The sequence below is a fragment of the Falco biarmicus genome, chromosome Z, assembly GCF_023638135.1.
Source record: "Falco biarmicus isolate bFalBia1 chromosome Z, bFalBia1.pri, whole genome shotgun sequence".
In the NCBI taxonomy this organism is placed as follows: domain Eukaryota; kingdom Metazoa; phylum Chordata; class Aves; order Falconiformes; family Falconidae; genus Falco; species Falco biarmicus.
The window spans coordinates 54,569,154-54,596,522 of NC_079311.1; the positions used below are offsets into that span (position 1 = coordinate 54,569,154).

Genomic DNA, 27,369 nt, shown 5'->3' on the forward strand with positions numbered 1-27,369 from the left:
CAGTTCCTCTGGCAATGCCCAGGCCTCGTCAGCATCTCTCACAAGAGCTGCCAGCTCCTGGTGGGTGTCTCTGCTGCCCTGGCCTGGAGTTGCCCTGCTTCAGGAAACCCTGCCATGCACTGAGATCTGCCGCTCTGCAGCAGAACGGGCTGGCTCTGGAGCAGCTTGCCTCTGCAACTGACTTACCAAGTACCGTAATAAGACTTTTTATCAAAACCCATAAACTGTTACTTTGCTTATATAAAGTCTTTCCCTTCTCCAGTTTGCTGCTCAAGATTTGCAATTTAGCAGCTATGTGAAAAGTTTGAAGCTTTCTGTTTGGACAAGGAACAACTTCATTGCCAATTAAGAAACACAGAATTTGGATAATTCATCAAAAGCTCCAAGTGCTGCACTCCAAACCTTCCCTAACAAGTTGTAAACTGCTGTGGAGAATTATACATTCACATTCCTAATTATTACAGGATAAGGACCAACCAAGGAATTGCAATATATAGAAAATCACGTGCTTCGTAACCTTTCCACAAAATAAATAAATACTATTCTTTACACCCGTTAAACAGCACCAGCACATATAATAAAAACTGAATTTGAAAAGATTGTTTACTGCTACTCTCATTTGAAAAATATTAACATAGAACATTTTTTGTTCACACTGTTGAGTTTTGTCTTGATACACTTTCATTTATGTATTTTATTATTTAATGCCCACATTCTTAAAATCTCACTATATTAGACTGTCTTGTTCACAAGGGTGAATTATTTCCTCGTGGGTAAATAGCTGGACCCATAAAACTGTATTTGTTTTACTTAGCAATGTCATCTTTTTCCATTTTTAAAGGATTTTAGGATTATTCAATGCAGTAATCTAACTGCCCAATCAAATCCTAAGTACATCAGGGAAATTTAAAATCTGTAACTGATGGTATACTTAAGAAATCTAAATTATATTAAGCTTCTATGAAACAGAAAAGAGCAACACAAAAATAATAAAAAAAAATTCTAGGATAACGTTTCCCAGTGACATCTGCGATTTTGATATTTTCTAAATTAAATACATCAACCTTCCAATGACACAAAAAAAACCCCAACAAAACAAAACACCAAAAACCAAAAAACCTTAAACCAAAGCAGAATTAAAACTTTCTAAATTTTTGAAGTTTTTAAAAGCCTGAAAAATAAATGAAATTGTTTTAAAGCAAACTATATATTTTGGTTTGCTTTAGTGTTTTGTGCAAATTTAAAAAGTAATTCCACGTTTCAATGAAGGACTACAATTTTTCATCCTGTAAAGCATTTATACAGCTCTAAAGAAAATACCGGCCTCTAATAAACATTCCTATTCTCAGGAAAAACATTAATCAAAAAACACTAGATGAGCTGTTGGTAAGTTCTCAAACACCTCCAAAAGCACACCATGATCATTCCTCCTTCTTTAAAGGTTCTGCTTCCTATGGACTAACTACACAACTTTACAGTCTTCCCACCCAAAGTACTTCACTGACTAGGGGTCAGCAGAGGAAAGTGTCAGTTCGGCTCAGCTGCACAAATGTAAACATGGTGGAAACTTCCACAACAAATTTGACAGTACAGAAAGCATCATCTTTCAGAGGACCAGTTTAAGACTGGAACAAATTAACTCAAGAACTAAGGGTTACCTACTACCCTAACCACTTTCCACTACCAGGGCACAGCATGTACTATCAGCATTTCTTCCCCAGACTGACTTGGTATAAACAAGCTGGAATGCCTGCACTTAATGGAAAATAATTTAAAAAAAAAAAGAAAAAACAAACATCAAAACACCTACAAATAACTGCTAAAACTACATACTCAAGAATATTCACCTTTTGGAGAAAAACTAAGGTAGTACAAATACTGTGGATATCATTCATATTGTTTCATAACTACTTGAAAAGCTCTCAGATGCTGTGATAAGAGACCTGACAAGAGACTTACACCAAAATAAAAATATAATACAAGCACCCAGTTTAGTATAATATTAAATCATGTTACTGATTTGAAAGGAAAGGATCTTTGAAATGTCTTTGAACTATATGGAACATGATAGTTATCATATTTACACAAAATTTAATTCCAGTCCATTAAAATCTTAAAGCAATGGCTACATCCTATACAATATAGATACTGCATTATGCAACACTATAATGACAAAATGCAGAGCAAAAGTGGGTGATTTCTTTCATCGATTTTCTGTCGACAGCCATCAACATGTAGACAAGTCTGAGTAATAAAATCTTCAGGAACCAATAATTGGGTTTCATATACCTAGCTTATGTTAAACAGGTGATCACACACACTAGGTAAAGCAAGATGTTATTGAGAGGAAATAAAAAAATGGGTCTTTAGCTGTGTCCAGTATACTGTGCTCCCTAAGTTTGAATTTTGAACAGCTGAACAAGTACAGCAAGCCAAGAAGATCACCTATGACATCCCTGTTTTACTAATTCTACTACTATTCTCACAGCAACAGAGGAAAATCCAGTTTACTACATTATTACCTATGAACATGTAAGTACATCTAGTTCAATTATTAAAACAAAGTAATAATTAAAGCTTTAAAATGTTGTGGTGCTGATTTAAGAATTCAAACTTTTGGTATAGCCATTTTATGCACAGATTCTGCTGCACTGCAGAAAAAAACTTAGAAACTAATATACTCAAAAATTATGTAGCTGGCCACCCAAATGAACTACATGGACTGTAATCATCCTCTCAGTAGCTTTCAGTTATGCATTTTCTTCCTTTAACTTAGATATAATGTTTACTTGCACTTTAAAGTTTTTTCTCTTTTCTTTCATACAATAATGATCAAGGTAAAAAATATTTAGCCATTAGCTGCTTTGCTTACAAAGTGCTCTACAGTTCATGATTCCACATTGAGAGGTGGCTCATTCCCTCCTTTCTGATCTTCACTTAAAAAAATAAAAAAGGCGTGGGGTGGGGATATAAGAAAATGAGTTTGCAATATCAACCCTCCTTCCATACAGTTGAGATACTGAAAGTTTACCAAGTCTCATCCATAGTCCCATTGACTGCTCACTAACCATTTCATCACACCTGACAAACATTTTGATCTGAATTTTGACCTTTTAAAGTAATCTGTTAGCAAGGGATAAATATCTACTGTATCTCCCTCATTTCTATGTTGCTTACCTGCTCTTGTAATCTCTACACTTTCATTTTGTTCCACTCATTTTAAAAATCATTATGAAACTAATAAGGCTGAGTCCATCTGTTTGGCAACACTTGAACAAATGTTTGTAATTTACTAGGAGCTCTCTAGGACAGCACAAAACTCTGAATATCATCAGAAAGTATTCCCTGACACCTGCTTGCGTGCTAGTCACAATTACTCAACTGTATAAACAAGGAAAGAGTCTTAAGTAATAGCTGCAAATACCACCCAGAGAATAATCTTTTGCAATGTTTACTGCTGCTTTAAGGTAACACAGCCAGGACCCTTTCAAACTTCCTACATTCTCTGGAGTTGTCACTGGAAAAAAAAAAAAAAAAAAAAAAAAAAAAGAAAGGACAGCCCCCAAAAATAAACCACAATAACTAGGAGGGGGAAAAAAAAGGTGGTAAGGTTCTGTCATTCAATTACAGTAAAAAAATACAGTAATATAGTAGCAAAAAACCTGCTGGCTGCCTTATCTCTTCTGTTGTCATGAACTTTGAAAACAGTTGTGTAAATAAAAGAAGCATCCACTTACAAATAGCTATACATGTTCTCTCTACTGAAAGAAAGAAAACATCTGCAATGGTATATTCAAGAGATTTTACATATACATATATATACACACACACACGTGTGTTTTAATAAAACCTACAATACTGCTGAAGAGTAGGAATCCAAAAGATATATAACATATATGGAATAAATTCTCTGCTGCATACTTACATTAAAAATTATTAAAAGATCTGAGCTCTTAAATAGCTTTTTGTGCTTTTTCCAGTCAACAGCAAATCTGTGAAACTGACAGCCAGTAACCACAGCCCTTCTGCCTTTTACAAATGGAGAATCTCACTTCTCTGAGATGAAGAAAAACAGCTACAAATTCTGAGGTCAGAAGTTTGAAGTTCATTTGTATAAATAAGTTTATGATAATAGGTTATGTCATAATGAAATGACTTAAAACAGAATGGAAGGTTAGGATACGTCAAATCATTAACCTGATGGGGAGGGGGGGAAGGGGTGGTGTAATAAAAATCTTGAAATTAAATGGTAGAAGCATGGAAATTAGGCAATAGTTACCATAAACTCTCTGGAGAAAAAAAAATTATATTCCCACTGCAGAAAAACAAGAAGTTTCTGACATTAAAAAAATGACCATGATTCATTCATTCAGTTTTTGTGCAAAAAGAACAAATGAGTAAAATCTTTCTAGCTTCATATATTCTACTAGGTCTCCAAAAGAAATAGAAAGAATAATGTAAATACATAAAAAATTGTTACTTCCACCTCTCAGTGAGTTGCAAAAATGCTTGTATCAAAGGAATTTGATTTTCTTATGCTTCCCTTACTCTAAAAGCCAGTATTTACTGTATATGTAAAGGAATACATGTCTGCATGTACATGTATCTGCATGCAAAAGCATTGCCACTATGTGTGAGTTTACATGCGGGAAAATGAACTCTCAAAGTAAAACTAAGGGATAGCAGATCTTTTCTGTGACATATTCACTAAACTTTTAGCTCCTACAAGCATGTTTCCCATTAACTTAGCAAGGCACATCCAGTAGAGAGCTGCAAATTTTCAGTTTCTATTTAAAAGCTATCCAACCTCTACTTACGGTAATGAGATAATTTCTACCATGACTAGTTGAAGTAGATGGGATTATTGCAAACAGAAAATTCCTAAGGGCAGAAGAGACTTGTATGATAGTTATCTCAAACGCAACCTTCACAGTGACCGTAGTATTTTTCAGATAGGTGGGGTGTCTTGAAATTATGATGCTGAACTAGAAAATGCATATTATGGGCAGCTCTGACTAGGGTAAGTCTACACTGCAAGTTGTGTTATAGCAGCAGAACTGATTTGCCAGTAAACAGATTTCACTTATAAAAAGACCTCTCACAAGGATAGAAATACACTTCCATGATGGTCTAAAAGCAAAAGGCAGTGGACATCTGCAACATAATTCAAGCCTTGTTACTCAAGGGAGATCTGGAATTTCTCCAAAGTCATTTAAGTACTGCCTAGTTGCAAGACTCTAGTTCCTCTGTCATTAAGGAATTGATATTTAATATTGCAGAAGAAAACCAACAAGCTATGGACCAGATGGTTAGCTGAGTATCATACAGAATCAGGAAATACAAGTAGAGTCTTCTATTTGTTCCACTCCCTCCAGCTGTCATTTCTATGGCTAACATTTCTATAGCCTTAACATCAAAGGATAAGGTAGATAGCTAAAAAAGATTAAATGAATGACAAACACAAGACACCACGCAAAAGGCTGGAAGTTCCTGCGTACTAACTATTCCCCAGAAAGTCTTCAAAACAAAGATTCTGTTTGCAATGACTTCTTTATTTAAAGCCCTGTTGAGTTACACTTGCACAAGAACACATCTACTATTACTCTAATGTTCAAAAAGCAGAGGAATATATAATTTCTCAAATCCAGTTTTGGATATTTTGCTCAGCCTCTACTTATGTTCATGTATCTTTATCTCTGCCCAGTTTCACAAAGGTAAATTGTATGCAATACGAAGTTAGCACATTCGTTACTCGTTTTATGACTTTACACCAATTTATGTGTGATTTTGTTATGGCACCTTTGGACACCTGACCTTCTCTACTGAAAAAACAGATAATAACACTGGCTGTCCACCAAGAGAACTTCCTGTCATATAGTGTCACTCTGTAACATACAGGCTACTAGAGAAACTGGAACATGATGTAGGCTGCAGTGCCATCATTATGATGTTGACATCGTTTTATGACTTATGTTTGTCAGACTTGGACAGTGCAGTCTCTCAGCTTGCCAAGTGCCCTGCTGTGATAAGGTGCAAGGAATAAGTAAGCTGCTTAAGTTCAGAGCTGACAAGACAGATGTAATGCTTGCTGGTAATGAAAACAACATATAGCCATTGCTGAAGACCACACAGTTAAACATTCTGGATGTGCTCAGCAAATGATCTCACACCACTATGTATATAGCAGAAAATAGGCCACTCCTCTAGAGACAAAATGTTGTTCTCTGTCATTTGGGATAATTTAAGACACTCATCTATAGTTCAAGCTGTCACTATCTAAGAGACCATACCTTCTTCTGACAATAACAGGATGCAAAACAAAATCACAGGATGAAATAAATTACTGTTAACAGAGCTACACAGTAAACAAAGGGAGGACAAATCATTAGACTCTAAAAGCATGTGCCATTTTTTCTCTAATAAAACTTAACAGATGCTTCATACTTTTTCTTGGAAACTGCATATACAGAAAGCTCACAGAGCTACTTAACTCATGGGAAAAGGTAATACATGGTAGCAGTTTAGCAATCATTCTCTGCTCTTTAAAATTAACATTAACTTGAGTTACTTCAAATCCCCAGAATTTTCTGCTCAATTCAACTTACTACTTTCTCCAGCAGCTCCTTACAAATATTATTTCAAATAGCAATCAGCTTCCTAAAGGAGAAATAATATCTGTTCATATAGACAGGTACTCAAGCTTCTAACCTGAACTGGACCTTTTTCACTTCAGGGAACAGCTCTGACAATAATGTTCCAAGAACCACCATAGCAATACCTTGTGGCAGAGAACGAGAGAATGACAGTAAAAAAGTGGCTTAAAGTACTAAACATCCAAATTTAACCTCTGAAAGCTAAACATTCTCACTGAACAGAGTTTCCAAGTATTCTCAATTATGTCCAAATAACTAATTTAGAAATTACTTATCATTCTAGCCTTAAAACACACCAAATCCATAAAACAGCAGGTAGCACAAGTAACAAGCAGAAGGAGCTGGAAGCAGCTCTGCAGCTGGAAAGCTATGATCTAATCACTGTCACTGAAACTTGGTGGGACAAATCACATGGCTGAAGCGCTGCAAACAAGGGCTACAAAATGATCAGAAAGGACAGGCAAGGAAGGAGATGTTGCCCTCTATGTAAAAGAGTGGACTGACTGCACAGAGCTATCTCTGAAGAACAGTAATGAACAGGTTGAGACCTTATAAGTAAAAATCAGGGGCCAAGCCAACAAAAGGAACTTCATGGTTGGTGCTTATTACTGGCCACCCGATCACGAGGACGCTGATGATGAAGACTTCTTACTTCAGCTGCAGGAAGCCCCACACTCACAGCCTCTGATCCAGCTTGGGGACTTCAGTCACCCTGACAGCTGCTGTAAAAGCAGCACAGCAAGCTCTAAGCAGTCCAGAAAACTCTTGGAGAGCATCGAAGATAATTTCTTAATCCAGGTGACAGACAGCCCCGCATAGGAGAAGTGTTACTGGACCTGTTGCTTACCAACACAGATGAACTAATTACAGAAGTCAAGACCAGTGGCAGCCTGGGCTGCACTGACCATTCCCTGGTAAAATTCACAACCTCGAGGGATACGGGCCAGGTGAAGAGTCAAGACCTTGAATTTTAGGAGAGTGAACTTTCAGTTGTTTAGGGAATTACAGGATGGGACCCCCCGGGACACTGCCCCCAGGGATAAAGGAACAGAACAGAGCTGGCAGCTCCGTAAGGACATTTGTCTTACAGCCCAAGGGCTCTCAATTCCCATGTGTGAGCAATCAGGCAAGGAGTGCAGGAGACCAGCATGACTGAGTAAGGACCTCCTGGTCAAGTTAAAGCATCAGAAGGAAACGCACAGGCACTGGAACCAGGGACACGTACCCTGGAAAGAATATAGGGGCACTGTCTGGATGTGTAGGGATAGGATTGGGAAAGCCAAGGCACAGCTGGAGCTGAATTTGGCATGGGATGCAAAGAATAATAAGAATGGTCAGAAGGTTGGTCAGAAAAGGAAGATTAAAGAAAAATGCACCCACCCCCCCCTTCTTTTCTCTGCTCCCACAAACGAGACAGAAGTACTAGCGACAACCGATACGGAGAAGGCTGAGGGACTCAACAGATTTTCTGCCTCAGTTTCCAATGGTAATCATCCCACATCTCTCAAGTCCTTGAACTTCAAGGCAGGGACCGAGGGAATGAAGTCTCTCCCACTGTAAGAGAAAACCAGGTTCAAGCTCTCCTGAGGAACCTGAATATACATAAGGCCATGAGACCCAATGAGATGCATCCCAGGGTCCTGAGGGAATAGACTGAAGGTACCAAGCCACTCTCCACAGTATCTGAAAAGTCATGGCAGACAGGGAACGTCCCCAGTGACTGGAGGAAAGGGAATATTGCACCCTTCTTTAAGAAGGAGGAAGAGGAAGACCCTGGGAATTACTGACCAGTCAGACTCACCTCAGTGCCCAGTATGTCATAGAACACAGACTCCCAGAAGACATGTCAAAATATATGGAACACAGAGAGGTGACTGGAGACAGACAGCACGGCTTCACCAAGGGCAAATTATGCCTCATTAATCAAGTAGTCTTCACTATCAGTGGACAAGGGAAGAACTACAGATGTCATCTACCTAGACTTCTGTAAGGCCTTTGATATGGTCCCCCACAATCTTCTTGCTGCTAAATTGGAGAGACATGGGTTCAATGGATGGACTATCAGATGGATAAAGAATTGGCTGGATGCCACATCCAAAGAATTACAGTAAATGGCTCGATGTCCAAGTGGAAACAAGTAATGAGTGGTGTCCCTCAAGGGTCCATACTGGGACCAGTACTATTTCATAATCTTCCACGACAGAGATAGTGGAACTGAGTGGACCCTCAAAAAGTTTGTAGAGGACACCAGGCTGAGTGGTGCAGCTGATACGCTAGAGGGATGGGATGCCATGTAGATAGACTCTGACAGCCTTAAGAAGTGAGCCCATGTAAGCCTCACAAAGTTCAACAAGGTCCTGCACTTGGGTTGGAGCAGTCTCAAGTATCAATACACACCGGGGGATGAACAGATTGAAAGCAGCCCTGCGTAGAAGGACTTCAGGATACTGGTGGATGAAAAATGGGGCATGAGACAGCAACGAGCCCAGAAAACAATCATATCCTGGGCTGCAGGGATGAGGGAGGGAATTTTCTCCCTCTGCTTCACTCTTATAAGAGTAGCCCCAGCTGCAGTACTGCTTCCAGCTCTGGGGTCCCCAGCACAAGGCAGACATGGACATGCTACAGCAGGTCCAAGACAAAAATTATCAGATGGATGGAACACCTTTCCTGTGAAGAAAGGCTGAGAGAGTTGGGGTTGTTCAGCCTGGAGAAGAAGAGGCTTCGGAGAGACCTTATTGTGGCCTTTCAATATTTAAAGGGGGCTTATAAGACAGACAGGGAAAGACTTTTTACCAGGCCCTGTATTGACAGGACAATGGGCAACAGTTTTAAACTGAGGGAGGGTAAGTTTAGAATGGATAAAAAGAAGACATTTTTTACAATGAGTGTGGTGAGGAACTGGAATAGGCTGCCCAGAGAAGCTGTGAGTGCCTCATCACTGGAAGTGTTCAAGGTCAGGCCGGATGGGGCTTTGAGCAACCTCATCTATTGAAAGATGTCCCTGCCCATGGCAGGGGGTTTGGACTAGATGATCTTTAACGGTCCCTTCCAACCCAAAGCATTCTACGATTCTGTGAGTCTAGATGACATAAAACTGTGGGGACTTTAAAGCAACAGAAGTATAATGAAGGGATATATAAGCACCCACTGATGTTGAGGAATATTGGTTTTTTATAGAATCATAGAATCATTTACGTTGAGAAAGACCTTTAAGATCATGGAGTCCAACCACTAACCTAACACTGCCAAGTTCACCACTAAACCATGTCTCCAAGTGCCACATCTACACGTCTTTTAAATACACCCAGGGATGGTGACTCAACCACTTCCCTGGGAAGCCTGTTCCTGTGCTTGACAATCCTTTCAGTGAAGGAATAATCAACCTAAACCCCGCCTGGTATAACCTGAGGCCATTTCCTTTTGTCCTATTGCTTGTTACTTGGGAGAAGAGGCCTACCCCCAACTGCCTACAACCTCCTTTCAGATATTTGTAGGGATTAATAAAGTCTCCCCACCGTCTCCTTTTCTTCAGGTTAAATCACCCCACTTCCCTCAGCTGCTCCTCATAAAGGTGGCCTCACCAGTGCCCAGTGCAGGGGGACAGTCCCTTCCCTTGCCCTGCTGGCCACACTGCTCCTGACACAAGCCAGGGTGCTGCTGGCCTCCTTGGCCACCTGGGCACACTGCTGGCTCATGCCCAGCCGGCTGCCGACCAGCACCCCCAGGCCCTTTTCCACTGAGCAGCTTTAAATTTTAAAATTCTTACTTATGTAATGTGTAAATAGTCAACAGGATACAAAAATTTATTCAAAACTCCCTAAGACTTATGGATACTAAAAAGGTGCATTTCTAGAAGATTGAAAATACACCCTAATGGTGTATTAACTTATAAATCAAACTGGTAATAATTGCAGTGATGGTCCAGTTCAAAATAGCTTATCCTGGACACAGAAATGATACAAGATTATGGAAGACTTCTTTCTCTTTTAAAATTGCATTTAAAAATACCTTGGTTTGCTGTGTATTCAATCAGTACGAAAACAATGCAAGCAACAAGGAAACCAAAAACAATAAACGGCCTTTATAGCTTGTGCATGTAGTGATCAGAGATAAGCTTTCCTGGATTACACTGTCTCCAAATTATCTTCTTACAGATACAATCCTGGTATCAGTTTTCTTTCTCCCCATTTCCTAAAACATCATTTAGATTCTGCAACCACTGGACACATTTAATCCTTGCTACTTATTATACTTACATCAGCAGACACATTTCTGCCTCTTTCCTAGCTGTTTTAATTCTCACAATTTTTCTTTCCCCTTATATGTGACATATCATTTTACATACAGAAATGTCTTTCTAGAGAAAAATTTTATATGCAATTAAGCCAAAAAAATCAGGTTCAAAAACCCCCACAGTCTAAATGTTAATTCATAAATAAATCCCGATGTCCACCAGTACCCATTGTTCATCTCTCCCATATATATATAAAAAACATATAGTTTTTATATATATATATATATAAAAGAACATAAAGTTCTTATATATAAAGGAGATATATATATATATGAACATAAAGTAACTCTTAACAACTTACTGGATCATTGTATTTTCAAAATCTTACACAGATATTAGGTAGTATTTTTCTCAGCAACACAGTGACACCAGTATTAATAACCAAAAAGGTAAAATAAGGCATACAGTGAATTATCAAATACTACAGGGTGTGCAAAGTTCAGATGAATAACCACAGAAGGAGATCCCAATAGGATCTGCTATATTATTGGCCAAATTAGAAGATCTTTCAAATGAATACCAATGAAAAATTAAGCTTTGAGATGAAATACAATCACAAGCCCTTTTTCTCTTTTGGATAAGAAGTATTACTGTCCCCAGATGTTCAAATCATATTTGAAAGTTGACTCTGATCTTTAGGCATGGAAGCACTTTTGAAAACTTTATCATGAGATTTAAATAAACATAGGCCAAAATAAAAGTACATAGCTTCAGCAGTATATATGTTTTTTTTACATTTAGAATGCTATAAATTTTTTACTGATGGGAAGTAAAACCACTTAGATAACTTGTAATCCTTGTGTTATTCAGTTGCTGCTTTGCTGTCATCAAATCATTAGAACCATGAGAGCTATTCCATGCTTAACAATGTAGAATACTATCTATGAAATTATTCTTCACTCTCAACCTTATTATTCAATTAAAAACTCAATATTTAATTTAGGTCTTTAATGATATTCACCTCTGGACATCTACCTGTTTAACTTATAAGTTACCTTTCTTACGCAGTCATTGCATTACTGTGCATTAGTTTGTGGGCACAAAAAAGCCACTCATACATGATCTCACTTACGCACTAATACATATTGTATAGACAGAGATGAATGGCAAAACATAGACCTGGCTCTGTCAGACCTACACATCTTATTGTGAACTATAAATTATTAAGATCTTTACAAATTTCAAAGGACTTTTATAGAAAAAAAAAAAACAAACCACATCATTTTCTTGTGCATAGTTCTCTGTGCAAGTAAAAAGATACTCAGAGAACTAACTAACATTTTAAACACTCTGCTTTCATTCTTACAGACATGTCCATATCTTCAGACATTATTTACAGTCATGCATATCTAACATTTTGGTATCTTTCATAAGACTTGATAGTGGTACCACTGCAAGATACAAATATAACTGTTTGCAATAGGATCTGTTCATCGTAGCAAATTAGTGTAACAGTAAGTACTATACAGCCAGCAATGTACATTCTTCTAACATACTTATTAAAAATCTTATGAATGCTGTAACTAAAGCATCAACACTAAATCGTATTTTGTACATGATTTTAATGAGTTACTACAATTTTAATGAATTTTATATTGCACTAATCGACTATTGCATCATTTTTAGTTTTAACTTTTAAAATCAAAAAGTGTGCTGTTTAAAGCTATTTCATTAACAGTTTCATAACTGCTAATGAAATTAACATAACTAGTAATTTGGAAATACTTTAAAATCTGTCTCAAGATTTCTGTCTACTTTGCTCCCATTGCCTGTGAATGTGTGCAATGAGTTAGTTAATGTGTGAATTTATCTACAGTGTAATGACTCTCCTCAGCTGTTCTTCCACCAATAATTTTGGAAGTGTTGGAAAGTAATCAATACATCTTTGTATTAACAGAAATGCATAGCAATACTGGTATACATCACTACAAGTGTTTCTTTACTCTTTCACAAACTGCTGCAATAGTTCTACTACCCCACTTAGTTTAACAAATTAATTTCATTACAAATTAGAACACAGAAGATAAGCAATATCCTCAAATGTCTTTAATCCTTTTTTAGGTTTCATATATCATTAAAATAGAATGACAGGGAGGAGAATATTTGCTCATTCTTTTAAAAGCTCATACACATTTTTGCCTTGATTCCATTCTTTAGTGGCATACCACAAAGAAACATCTGTATTTTCAGAATTGATGTACCTTTCAATACTATAATCTTTGGCTTTCAAGCTCACTATTATTTGCCTTCAGGTGCAAATTTTAAACTGTATAGGCTTCTAAAAAGAACTTTATGGCTTCAGCCAGATACTGAAAGGCTTGTAGATCAGTCATCATCACAGTGTAAATTTCTTTTCAAAATAATGTTCCTCACTCAGAGTACACTTGTGCTTATACTCGGTTCACTTGTCAAATACAAATTTGAGGTCATCAAAACCTTCAGGGCAACTTCAGCTATTCCAAAACTCATTTTCTACCTCTATTTTGTTGGAGAAATAGGATTTCAAATGTAAAAAATAATAGGAAACTCTACAGATGAAGAAACAATGGCATCTTGTGTGCATGCTTCAGTACAGCATTGCAGTGACTGCCTGTAAGGACAGTCACTCCAGTACCCAAGCATTTTAAAACATTTAAAATACCAAAAGCAGATAACATACTTTGCTTTTGAGTTGATATGTATTCTACTCAAAACATTAGTTTAGAATTGACATCTTAAATATACAGGTTTAGGAACAGCTGCTAATGATTCTATTTAAATGTTTATTTTGTTAAAGATGAAATGTTTAAACACTCATTTACAATGTCTACTGTTCATTATAAATTACATGTCTAACAAGGGTAAATGATACTAGGCTCAATATTCCTGCTGTCTTGGATTCCTTGTCCATAGAGTAGTAAGGGCTTTTATTTTATTCTATTTTTAAGTCCTATGCTTTAGTAAAATAGAATAATAGACAAGCAAATTCTTTCTTTTAAAGGCTGAGTTTATGTGTGAGAGGAGTCTGTTTTTTTCATCTCCAGAGACTTTTTCATGCAGCTATAGTTCATACATATAATTAAAGCTGAGTAATTAACACTGTTTTGAAAGCAGAGACTATCTAGGTACTTGGGGAAAAGATTTTCCCTTCCCAAAGTAAAATCGAGTTTTATAGTTGACTTTGACAGACACAGGAATCCACGTTTTCTATGACCCAAAGCCTCATATGAATAAATAGCCAGGGAAAACAGATTTCCAAAAGCAGGAGTTTACATCCAAGCTTCTCTTGGAGACTTAAGGACATATGGAACAAAACAAAAATAAAATAAATAAAATACATAAAGCTAAGCTCAGTTAGAAACCTAAGCTTTATCTGCTTTGAGTAAACTTAGATGCTGTTAAGCTGTATTGGGATGGAAGCTCACACTACACTCATTCATGGCTTTAGCTCTCCTTCAAACCACAGGCTTGTTCTAAATCGCCACCAGCTGAAACTCTAGATATAGTTTTAGACTAACTGCATGTGGTCCCCCTCCATATCATCACTTCTCACCAACTTTGCCTCCTCTTTATCTGCTCCTAATGTTTTCACTGTGATTAAATCCTACCTAAGCTGGCATTTGTGCATTTCCCATCTTTTCATGTTTGCTCATATGTCTGTTAGAATTAGAGACCACTGGAACAGAGACCATCTGAACTAAGTGTCTGCAAAACAGCTAGCACACTGTAGCTTATGTAAAATATTATTTTAAAACATGATATGGTAAGGCATATCCCCCTCAGCCACTTAATTTTAGAACCTGTGCATAAATATCTGAATTCAACGTTTGTTTCCTAGCTTGATAATCACAAATTGTCATTCCACATGGCTACTGGAACTCAAAGTGTCTGATGGATGTGACCATCCCAGCTGAATCTAAAATAAAGGAAAAAAGCCTGACTCTCTGACAAAATAAACCAGGACAATCTCATTCTCCCAGTCACATAAGTTTCAAAAAAAAAGAAAAGGTATAGTCACAGAGAGGTAAAGTGGAGAAACTACAGGTTATAGAGTCTTTGTGGGATGCACTCTACACTGAGGTTGCCTGGGAGGCCTTTTACTTTCACATTAAAGTCAGCTGGAGTCCCCAAAAATATAAGTGATGATACAACCTGTTTTATTTCAACACAGAATGTATCACATTCTTTTCTTTCGCATTCCCCTATGAAAGACAAAGCACCAAAATCTTCTATTACTATTGATTTAGACTGTTTTCATCCCCTAACATTAAAGAACAACTTTCAAGAGAATTAATTTTTAATGAACATTTCACTGTCACTAAAATTTTCAGCAATAATGGAACATGGCACATAAAAGAACTTGGCACATAAAAAAACTAGGGAAATATGAAAACATTTTGGCATTCTATAAAAACTCACTAACTTGCAGACATGAAATAGTTTCATAAAACAATTTTAAATCTGTGAGCTACCGTAAGCATAATACAAATATTGATTTTTACTCTGGAACAGATGAGTATATACTGAATGTTTAATAACGGAAATATTAACAGGAAACACAATGATTCCAACCCAAAATGTCTACTGAATGAAAACTATTTAACAGCGATCAGTATACATACTAGCCAAGCAATAATAACCAGCCTACAAATATGCTCATGTTTGCACAGACTTTATTTGTCAAAAATAAAACATTGACTTTGTATTTCCTTTGATACTCATTTGTAGATGCTACACTAAAAATGTCAGGTCAGCCTCTACATATCTCTGAAAACAGTAGATGTTCTGCTTATATGGGTTTCCTACCATTTCAGAGAGAGAGGGGTGAAGGGAGGGGCTGGGGGGTGTGGTGGAGAAAAGGAGGAGAGGGCAGAAGCTGGAGGATGGGGATAGAAAGAGAAATGTTTTAAACAACTAGAACTATTTGCTTCTACATTGTAAGACATTGTAAGATCTAGTTCTGGTATGGTTGCACACTAGAATGTGAACTATTCTGTTGTATTTGTTTTCCATTGCTTTCTGCTCAATTAAAAAAAAAAATCATCAGAACACCTCCCAAGTATTGTAAAGGAGAAATGGCATAGTAGGATATCCCAGATTTATTAGCTATCCTGCGCTTTAACATAAAAAGCATTATAAAGACAGGCTCAAAAATCTATTTTTTTTAAAAAATTATTGCTTGTGAAGGCTTAATACCAAAAATGTACAAAACTTGCCTTTGCTTATACAATGAATACTCTCTGGCTTAGAATGATGGAGACTGGTGAACAAAGACATGCTTAACCTAACAAACAGGATAGCTGTGAAGCAAGAATTGGCTGATGAAAAGCAGTATTGGCGATCCTCACAATTTCAAAGGGGAAGACTGGCCTGAATCAATTCCTCACAGACTCACTGAGCTACTGTCAAAGTGTGAATCACTCAGCAGGCTTTTACAGAAGTTAACAGCAAGACAGATGGTATCAGCTGTCTACTCCAAATAACACAGTATACAATAATGGAGAGGAATGAAAGGTAAGAATGGCAGTGGGGCCAAGTGGGGGGAAGAAGGGACCAGAATTCCTAGAGAAAGAAACAGAGTTAATTTGAATATAATTCCTGGGGTTCCCTTGATACAAAAGAACACAATGTCAGTGGGTATAAGAGCATAAGTGTTATTCAGTAGCATCAACAATCGGGAAACAAAGACTAACATAAGGATCACATTTGCTTTGAGAATGATGTGGCATATATACACAGTGTTATTGACAGCAATCTCTTTGGAGAAGTAGGAACCCCATGTTTCAGAAAACTAGAGAAATAATATACCAAAAAGAATCTTATACACAAGGCTACAAACTATCCATACAATTCCATCTCATATCTATTTTTATTAAATATTTTTTTAAAGAATACAGAATATTACAATGTTATTCAGGAGACTTAGTTTAGCTAGCATGTTCACTGTTAAACAGAAACTGTAAAACCATCAGGTACAGCAACTTATTTGAAACAAAAGCCCAAATTTAAAAGCAGACAGACTGCTGGTGGTTGTAGAGCAGATTTTTCACTGCCCCTTTACCCAAGGAGCAGCATTTCATTGGTCTATTGACATTAAATCATTATTGAGCCTTTTGAAATGGTCCAACTGCCTACTTCTCTTAAATCAGTACAAGCCTAGCTATTTCATTACAAATTCAATGTCAGAAACTTAGTCTTGGAAAAGTAAGGTTTAATGAGCCAAACCAGGATTATAGTGCTTCCTAGCCTCACAGTAAGGCTGTCCACTACCTGCAGCAATAGTGCATTTATGGCTGTTATAAAGTACCAGGCCTCTCATTTTTTACTGTATTCAGCTGAGCTCCTTCATCACAACATTCAATTCCACTCAAACGTATAAACTCTTTTACTTTAAAAACAGCATTAAGGAAAGCAAGTACTGTATTTCTAAACATTCACGGACTCACAGGGGACCAAAAGGATATATACAGCTTAATACAATCTGTAGTGTTTAAATGTCATTTCGCATTGAAGAAGGCTTCAAGAACTGAAAAAGCACTAAGGACTATAAGCAGTCTTCTATCAATTGAGGGAAAGAACAGAAGAAAAAGCTCTCAGTTCCAAAAAACTGATAAGCATAGTAAACACAGTTGCTTCATATTCAGCATAAATGACCTAGGAATTGTAAATCATGTAACTTCACAAATTTTGGCTCCATAACTTCATAATCAACAATTTAAAATTAATCTAAGTTTCTTTAAAAGACTCCCATTACTCTTACACAGCTGAAGTCACGGACAGTCCAGATAATTAATTTCAACATCTGGTAAATTAAACATTTCTGTGTTTTCAACCCCTGAATTAACAATTTCCAATCACACACATGTCTGTGACTGTTTAAGATCCTCAAAAAGTAAGAATGAAAATATTAAGTTATTTCTCAGTGCTTCTACTGGTTTTATTTTCGGATTAGGAAGAAATCTTTTTATGAAAAGTTATATACACCCTTCAGAAATGTGGTTTTCATTATTTTTAAAAAGACATGTGAAAACAAAATAAAATTTTGAACAAAAATTTAGAACAGAACACCATTTGAAGGACAGGCTATCAATTTAAACCACTCAAAGTTGCACCTCCACATTTAGAAATACAGCTACAAAACACACAAAAATGTAATGAATTAAATAAAATAAAAATGTAATGAAAAGTTCAAAACGAGCAAGTACAAGGTCAGGTAGACCAAGAACCACTCTGGCAATAGTGTAGGGCACATCTGGGAAATTTATGGTATCTTTTCCCTAAGATTTTGAATGGGCTAGTAATCACTTTCTATCAGATGACACCACAGTGATGCACATGCTGACAAATTAATTCTCACATAACACAGCAGTGACAATACTCTTATTTCGCATTTATGCATATCTTCTGCTTGTGTACCTCAACCTTCACTGTTATTCTAGACATAACGCAGGGTGCAACTGTTTAGTAGCTGCACTTTTATTTATGTTTTGCAACAGCTTCTGAAATTCCTCAGAAAGAGGCTTTTTTCCATCCAATATAATGTCTTTTGTGCCCATTTTTCAACACTCAGATGGTAAAGATTTCATGTAAAAAGCCCAGATCATACATCCTTTAACCTTCATAAATAGCTCCTTGAGGCAGAAATACATCATAGAAAGACCCCACAAACATGTACACTGTGATATTCCCAGTCTGTCTGGGTTTCAACACTTTCATCACCAACACAATTCCAAAACTGAAACTTTCACAGCTGACACTGCTCAAGTTTGCTATTCTTCTTTTGGGAGAGGACAGGTTCAAACTTCTTTTAATAAAATAACAAAAGCTAGTAACAGTGTTAATGAATTGCCATTATATGTCAAAAAGCCCAACTGGATAAACCCCTGGTTATTTATCTCTTGCATTAAACATGATTTACTGCTCTGTACCTGGCAATAACCATCACAATCCAGATTTTTAATATATGTAAAATATTGGAACACCATAATAGCAAAGAATATGTAACACATACATGAATATACGACTCACCAATTTTAATCTTTGCAAAGGTATTCTGGTAGTGTCTATCGGAGTTCGTTCTGCGACATTACCAAATTTGACTTCTGGGATGGCAATTGCACATATTACATGTGCCCACCTGTGAAAAGCGACAAGTCAAGAATACTACCAAAAAAACTCAGAGAAATACAAGTGTTTAAAGTATTTTGTTACTTGCTTTCTGTATGTTTTGGGTGTTTTTTTTAAATGCAAACACCTGTAGATATTTCCTTATTAGGATTTCCTAAGCTCATTTGAAACATACTTAACAAACCTTACAACACTACCACTTTGTATAAATATAATTTCATACTGGGGTTTATTACAACAATTTTTAAAATATCTTTCATGTTCAGTTTATTAAGGACAAAGATTTTGTAGTCGTGCTATCCAGGTATATATGTAAAGACCACGCTATTTGATACATGTGCAGTTTATTACCTACAGCATTTTGTATTAATATTACTCAGAGCTGAGTAACTATTTCTAGGCCACACACTAGATCACAGCCATGCTTTTATCAAAGTGTAAAACAAGACCTGTTTACAGACACAAAGGCACAGAAGCAGCAACTGATCAGGCTGTGACTGTAATGCCCAACATGAACTGGATCCCCTTTAGCAGTGAAAGCACCTGTCAAGCAACTAAGACCAGTACTTCACCTAAGAATTTGGTGCAACGTCAGGAAGCTTGTCAGACGATGCCGTGTGTTTCCTATACTCACGAGAAAGCACTGCTATATCCTCCAAATGCTGGTTCAATACACAAATCTCAAAATAAGAAAGGCCAAATGAAACTTCAAAAAGTTTGAAATTAATACTGAAAGTGCATATTATATGAAGTAAAAGAGAAGGTAATGACATTTTTATTAACCCAAGAGTAGCCTTATGAGACTTCTTCCAAAATCTTTTTCAGGGTAGACTACTAGTATATCTGAAAAAAGGGAAACACTTCCATTCTTTAATTCATATTTGCCTTATTCTTACATGTCTTTCACTGCACATCTTGTCTCATTACCCCATTTGCTCTTTTTTGTAAGCCCTGAATGCTTGCCTCACTCCACTTTCTGTCAATCTCCAGAGACACACTTATATGAGCATCTTAGCAGATTAACATGAATGCAGGCTGGAGCTGAAAGAGATAGAGGGTGATGCAGCAGAACAGAAATAATTTCTCTTTCCTGCATTAGAGTGGTGCTATTTCAATAACTCATCTTTGACAAAAATATCTGGAAAGATATAATATGACACACAGGGACTAAACAAACTGCTGTCATGTGACATTAAAGTTGTATTGGCTGAAGTGTGAAATAAGAGCTGTAAGTAAAGATGACATATCAATTAGCAAGTTATAGAGTTCAGCCCAAATAAAAGCAGATAAAGCTTGTAGATCTATCATTTTATTATGGTGACAGTTTTGTTTATGTTCTAACTTACAGAAAAAAGTCCTGCTTTGGGACTTCTTTTTAACTTTTAATAAGAATCTTTTTCTTTTCATTGCTGCCTGCTCACCTGCAAAACTACATTGTCTTATCATCTAAGCTTTATGGGGCAGAAATGCTATAAATAAAATGCCTCTTCAATAAATCTTCACCCAAACCTTTATACTCTGGCATCTCTCAACCTAACAGACTCAAAGGAATTGCTGTATTCTGCTGAAAAGAAGGAATCTCAGCTCTCCTATATGGCAAATTGTTATCCTCACCACCGCCACCACATTTGATTCATTAGCTTTTAAATCTAATGCTCATCCTATATCTCTAATCGGTATATGAGAGGGAAAGGAGGGAAGGAAATGCACATGTTGGATTTTACACTTGTTGGAGAAAAAAAGACACATTTGGAACATACTCTTCCAAAAACTCACAAGTTCAAAAAGGCAGCTAATGGTGAAAAGCAGATGAAAGACTCAACAATGTGCAGCAACTGTAAGGTGTTACGGAAACAGGAAAACAAGAGTTGAATAATTTCTACAGAACACTCATTTCATAAATCTGTAACAGTAACCTACAAAGGGATATAATGCAAAACCAAATACTTTAAGTATAGTTATGCAGAGAAAGTCGCTTTTTGTAAACTTCTGTGGATTTTTTTCCTATTAATAAAACTTACAAAACATTTAAAACATTTAATTGACCTACAAAACAGATGTATGTATTATCAAAGATGCAACATGCACTCTATCAGCAGCAAATACCAAAAGGGCATAATAAATTCTATTGATGTGACACTTTTGTTTGGTTCATTTTGGGATTTTTTGTTGTGTTAGTGACAAAAGCAAGTATCAAATTTAGGGGAGTTTGAAAAAACAGAACTAAAAAGCAGCTAGAGTTCTTATGTGTTGGTCAAAACCTCCATTAAAATGGTTACAATATTAATGCTTTCTGAAGGTAAGATCTGGCCTGCGAGTTTCACATAAAACCTCCCGATGACAATTTCCAAGGGCCATGTAACCAAATGCAAATCACTGATAAATAAATTCTTGCCTGTTAAGTGGAAAGAATGTGGCAACTAGATCATCTCTTATCACTGAGGGTTAAAGGGTTAAACCAAAGGGTTAAAGAAAGAGATCTACTTGATATTGCAAAGTTACTAAAATAATTAATTCTGAGAATAGTCAAAACACACAAAGACTCTTCCACTTTGGGACTTGAAAAAATATTAAGCTGCAACATTTTGCATTTTATCTGGTAGCGTTATTTGCTATAGTGTTCTGCCATCCAAGTAGAAGGCAAAATACGGATGCTATTAATAACATAATGTAACAATACTATTTTTGACAGTGTATGATAGAAGTGTATTTATGGAAACACACTTCAAAACCTAAACTTATTTCAGTATGATTCAAATTAATTAAAAATACTGTTTCTGAAGTTCAAAGGTACTGTATTAAACTCCGTAATGGAAATTTCTAGAATCAAAGAAGAAAATACACTTCACTGTTTGATAAGACAAACAATGAAAAATGACAAATAAGCAAACAATGACAAATGAGCTCTCATTTACTTCGTTTACACAAAGGCCAGCAGAACAATATTTGGAACAAGTAACTGTGTGCAAATACTAAAACAAATGTACATTTTAGCATGTAACTATTTCACAAAATGCCAGTGGCACATTTCAGTAGTAGTAATCTTAATTCTGCAACAATTCAGCTTAAAGGGACACTCTCAAGTAATTAGGTTTACAAATGCTTTGTACATCCATGGGCATGGATAGGGGAAAAGTTTAAAACAAGCACATACAATCCCGAAGTATATGTTACTTACTTCTTGTCAGTAGTTTGCTTTAATGCACCACCTCTCAAATTGCAGAGACAACACTCCTAAAAATAAGAATAGTGTAGAAAAAAGTAAGTTTTCCTGACTGATTACAAATCAGTATTATCCCACTGATCGTTCCCTTTGCTTTTTGGGTGGATCCTTCCCCTTTATTTTATTTTTTCCCTTGTCCCCCTCACAGGAACAGATGAAAAGTTTCCAATGTTAGGAGTTTTTTCTTGCTGTCTCCATCTTTCTCTACAAAAAATCAAATGTACCAAATGAAGTCAGGATATACTGTGCCTGTATATCTATCCTCAGAAAGAAAGCTTGTCTCCTGAAACTCTGAAATTTAAAGTTGCCCTTGCAGGAGAAAAAACAAACAAACAAACCCCACCTCAAACTTTCAAAAAAAAAAAAACACCCCACCAAAAAGCACCAAAGAATTGTTATGTAATACTTCAGTCTGATCTCATATTAAAAGTTCCAATAATGAAGATTATCAATGTCTGCCAGAAATCTTAACTGAATGCTTTATTACATTTCCTATGAGAATAACCTTTCCTAACTAAAAAAAATACCTCCTTGTGACAAATGGATTTTCTTTGCAATTCAAGCAAATTTTTTGCTTCACCTACCAAAACCACGGAGAACAGGCAACCTATCCTCTGACATATTATCCTTTTAATATATTTAGTATTATTGTAGAGTTGTGAATAAGAGAATTGAGATTCATTACTTTACCACAAGAGCCTTGGGACGGGACCTAACATGTTCCAGATCACAGTTGCCTTTGTAATAATAAACACTGACTATGAAATCAAGAAATCCATAAAGGCTCAGAATACCAATTCCTTCAGGTATTCAAAGGGGACCAAGCAGGAACAGGTAGTTTCATCACATAAAGAAGAAAAATGGAACATAAGGAGGCTGCTATTGCAGCACTGAGTGGGAGCTTCAGCTTGTATTGTTTACATTTTTTGGTAGCCCCTTCAACAGAGGGAACAGCTCAGATGGGGAAGGACATCACTGTATAGGATTTTTCCATTTGGCTGTTTGGAGAATAAGTAAAACTGTTTCTTCCAAACCCAACATTTGTATTCAATTAGCTGCATCTTTGTGAAGTTCTCTTGCCACATGTTAGGAAACCTGCTCTTGTATCAAGCCCAACACAAGACAGAAGCTCACTGGGGGTGTAGGGGCTGTGGAGAGAACAAGTGAAAGGGAGAACACGGGAAGGAGGAAGGGACGGAGGGGACAGGGATAAAGGGAGGGATGGATGGAAAGAGGAAAAGACACAGGAACAGGAGGTTATTTATTCTCTTTCTCTTCTAGGTGCCCACTCTCTTGACATAAAGTGAAACGGCAGGAACCAGAATAACCCTAATGCTATTTACTCTTCCACTTGTCTGTCAGAGAGAGATCAAGTCAACAAACTTCATGCCATTCTAGACTCACATACCAAATTCATTCTAAGGTACAACCTCCTATTTTAGTTTCAAATCATTACTCTTTGATGACACTATACATAATCAGCCCTCCCTTTCTTATGCATAATTATCTTCCGAATATTTGTTGATTCTTTATCTTAAACTTCTTGGTATACTTTTTGCCAAGCTATATGTACTAAATTCCCTTAACTACTCTTCAAGGTGATTCAAATCATCTTCATGTTCTCCTTCTGTCTGTCGTCCTTCTTTGGATGTCATTAGGGTAACAAGGTGCTGCCATCTACACAGATGTACTCTCAAGCCTTGTGAAAAACCATGACTAACTTTCTTATCCTCATTATATTTTAGTGTGAAAAAAAAATATTATTCAATTAGAAAATTTACAGAACTACACAGTGTGAAGTAAAGACTTTCCTAAACTAGACGCTAAGGAATCATATTATTAAAGCTGTATACACATTAATTCACCATGCTGAAATTACTCTGAAATAATACCATAAAAATTCCACTAAACAGTTAATGGGCACAGTGCACTGTTTCCAGTAAAGTACTATTACAGCTATGGGAAAATTGCTTCTAATTGGCATTCAGGGCTGACAGGCAGCACTTTTATGTGAAAATTACAGCATGAAACAGTCTGCAGATCTTTACAGCTACACGGGAATCCTGAGGACTACCTCAGCACAACCACAGAGTAATCCTACAGCACTGCATCCTCTTCAATGTGATTCATGTTAGAATTTTGCTTACAAATCAACAGAGGAAAGACCTATTTCTTCAGCTCTTCCTTTGACTGATTTTGACACCCTGAGTGAATAGGTCATCTTTTCTGCTATCAAGTGTTGTTTATAAACAAAGCCTGGCTGCCACCATAGTGAGATACTGACCAACAGAATGGGTCCAACCTGTTAGTTTTATATATGACAGTTGGAGGTGCAAGAAAAAAAAAACCACAGTAAAAACAGATGGGCACAAATCTCCATGACCACATGAGAGTAACAAAATAAATGAGCTATGCAGCATAGAAAATAATACTTAAAATGGAACAGCAATTCAGGAAGAGACAAATACCACAATCTCCTACAAAAGGAGCCATGCAGGACTTCTTGACGATCTGATCCCCAACTCATTTGCAGTTCTGCAGGAGCGTGAAGTTTACAACGTAGAGGTAGAATAATATCTGCAGACTGGGGAAGAGAGCATGAGTCTGACTCAATAGAAATCTCTGCAGGGGAAAAGCTTCATTCTCCATATGCAAATGTAAAAGTTCAGTGGATCTCCACCTGTGCAAACCTTAGGAATATATTTTATTTGAATTGAAGCACTTTCTTCATATTTGCCATAAAAATCCTTTAACTGACTGACTCTCTGTTTTGCAAAATAACAGTGGTTTTTCTCCTATTTTATGAGCTTTGATGTTCTTATGCCAGCTTACTTCGAAACTCATTACTTGAATAATGATGAACTTTTCCTGCTTCTAATAGGTATTTTTTACTTTTAAGAAAGACCCTAATCTTATCATCTGTTGTGGAACTTATTAATGCAACTACAGAGTCTCCAAGGCCCTAAAGATAAATTAAGCTACAACAGCACAGGGAGGGACTTTATATAAGATGACGTTGCTAACAAGTTCTTTCTGAAGGTATACTGTCTCTTAAGTGCTGTAAAAACAATGACTTGTGAATTTGGCACTGCAAGAGACATAAGTCATAATCCTTACCTACTAACTGCAGAGCTTTCATACTAGCTTAACAAAAATAAAAATAAAAAGAGGGGGGACAAAAAAGGAGGGGGCCGGGGAGGCAGCCCAGAGAAAAGAGAAAGGTGTTGTAAATATCCTCATTACCAGCTAGAAACAGATGAAAGATTTTCTTTAGTCAGGACCTATAGGAACCAAATTAAAAATCCCTTCTCAAAAACCTCCTGTACAAACCTTTGTTAAGTAGATAGTGGTGACAGGTAGTAATTGTTCAGCGTCTGCTGGGTACAAGCTATAACAACTCAGGCCCATAAGAGCTAGAAAATTTCACCAGTGTTCACAGCAAACCTAGGTGGGAAGGACCACAGACTTAAAGCCCATTAAAGCCATTTTTTTAAATCATGCTTGCATTGCAATACGTTGTCCTATATCCATGCAACACGGCTATTACTTTACCTGCACTTTGAACACACTGCAAGCAATGGGGAAAAAAACAACAAAAAAAACCCAAATACAAACACACACAGGGGACCTGATATTTAGAAAGAGTCATATTCCTAATACAGGTGTACCTGCCAAGGATGGTAGTGAAATCGCATGTACATAAGCAATTATTACCCATGTTCTTACAGAGAGAGGGAGTGTCTGTGCACCCATGCGTGTCTGCTGTCAGCCTGTGTGTAAAAATCAGGATAGGAATGGACTTCATTATAGACCATCACGTTAGAACATATCCAATCTCTGATTCACTATTACTTTGCAAATCCTTCAAACAAGTAATTTTGTCTTTTGTATTTGCATTAAATAGTAATTTCTTAAGCATATTATTTTACACTTATCTAAATTAAATCTTAGACCATTTTAAATTGCTCATCGCTTAAAAAAATCTCCATAACATTCTGGAATTACAAAAGAAAACTCTTCCAGTATCTGTATAAAGTAAGATGTCTCCGTATAATTCACAAGTTGTAGAAGATTAATGCTTATTTCTTCTTTTAGCTTTTTAGTGGAGATGATGCAATTTTTTCATACCAATACAGATCAGATCCACAGTTACTGGACTAAACACTTCCTCTGGCTTACAATGAAACTGAGTTCTGCAACCAGCATTCCTAAACTGGTTTATTTTTTATTTCTCTGTTTCAGTCACTGCTAGAAACCACAGCTAAAGCCTGAAGTCAATGTGAATCAACCATGCTTCCCTTGGTACATACATCCAAAATATGGATCACCTTTTTTGGAATAGTATACTATTACTCAGGCATAGCTGTATATTAATTATTGTTGCATGGATAAATACCACACAAAACTCAAGTCTGTTCACACTTATTTATATTTTTAAATGAATGCATTTGGTTGTGTCTGAGTACTTTTTACACTTAGCCAAAATTCAAAGTCATATGGACAGGAATGCTTATAAAAAGCAGTTTTCACACTTCTATATTTGCATACTTACTTCATCAGCAATAGCATCCTGTATGAGACAGGAAGCTGTCTGACACAGCAAGGCAACAGAGTTCAGCCAAGCCATAGCAGAGGGATATACAGTAAATCATATAATGGTTATTCTTATGGACAACTGTAAAGATGCCACACATGATTCCCTTTCTTGTTAAACTGCTGTTTCTCCTGTCCTCCAAGACCCTGTAAAGTACAATGGCATCTCCAAAGAATCATACTGATCCAGTTAAATGAAATGTATAACTTATGTCAGTAGATGAAAACAGGGTAAAGTAAAACATGTTATTCCTAATGAATTTTGTCTAACACATTTTCAACAACTTCCTTGTAAAATGTAGTCTCCATAATAAACTTAATCTCTTCCACCTCATTGACATCCCTGCCATCAGGAGATTTTTTTATAACAGCTAACCTGAAGATTCCCTGCTGTAGCTTAAGCCTTTTTCTTTTTAATTCATGTATCATAAACATGAAAAACAGGTTGTTCCTTTCCTTTTGGTCCTTTTCCATCTACAGCCCCTTAGTCAGTTAAC

At 36.6% G+C, this 27,369-nt stretch overlaps 1 protein-coding gene across 3 annotated transcripts in view; it reads right to left on the reverse strand.

The window, feature by feature from the left end:
- The window catches only part of KDM4C (lysine demethylase 4C), a 297,463-nt gene that overhangs the window by 65,456 nt on the left and 204,638 nt on the right, over nucleotides 1–27,369 (reverse strand). For all 3 annotated transcript variants that reach the window (XM_056324193.1, XM_056324192.1, XM_056324194.1), the window contains exons 16-17: nucleotides 22,235–22,290; nucleotides 18,958–19,066 (exon numbers count right to left, since the gene is read on the reverse strand). In XM_056324193.1, coding sequence (XP_056180168.1) covers nucleotides 18,958–19,066; nucleotides 22,235–22,290 — 165 coding nt within the window. Of the gene's footprint in view, nucleotides 1–18,957; nucleotides 19,067–22,234; nucleotides 22,291–27,369 lie in introns of those variants that run through there.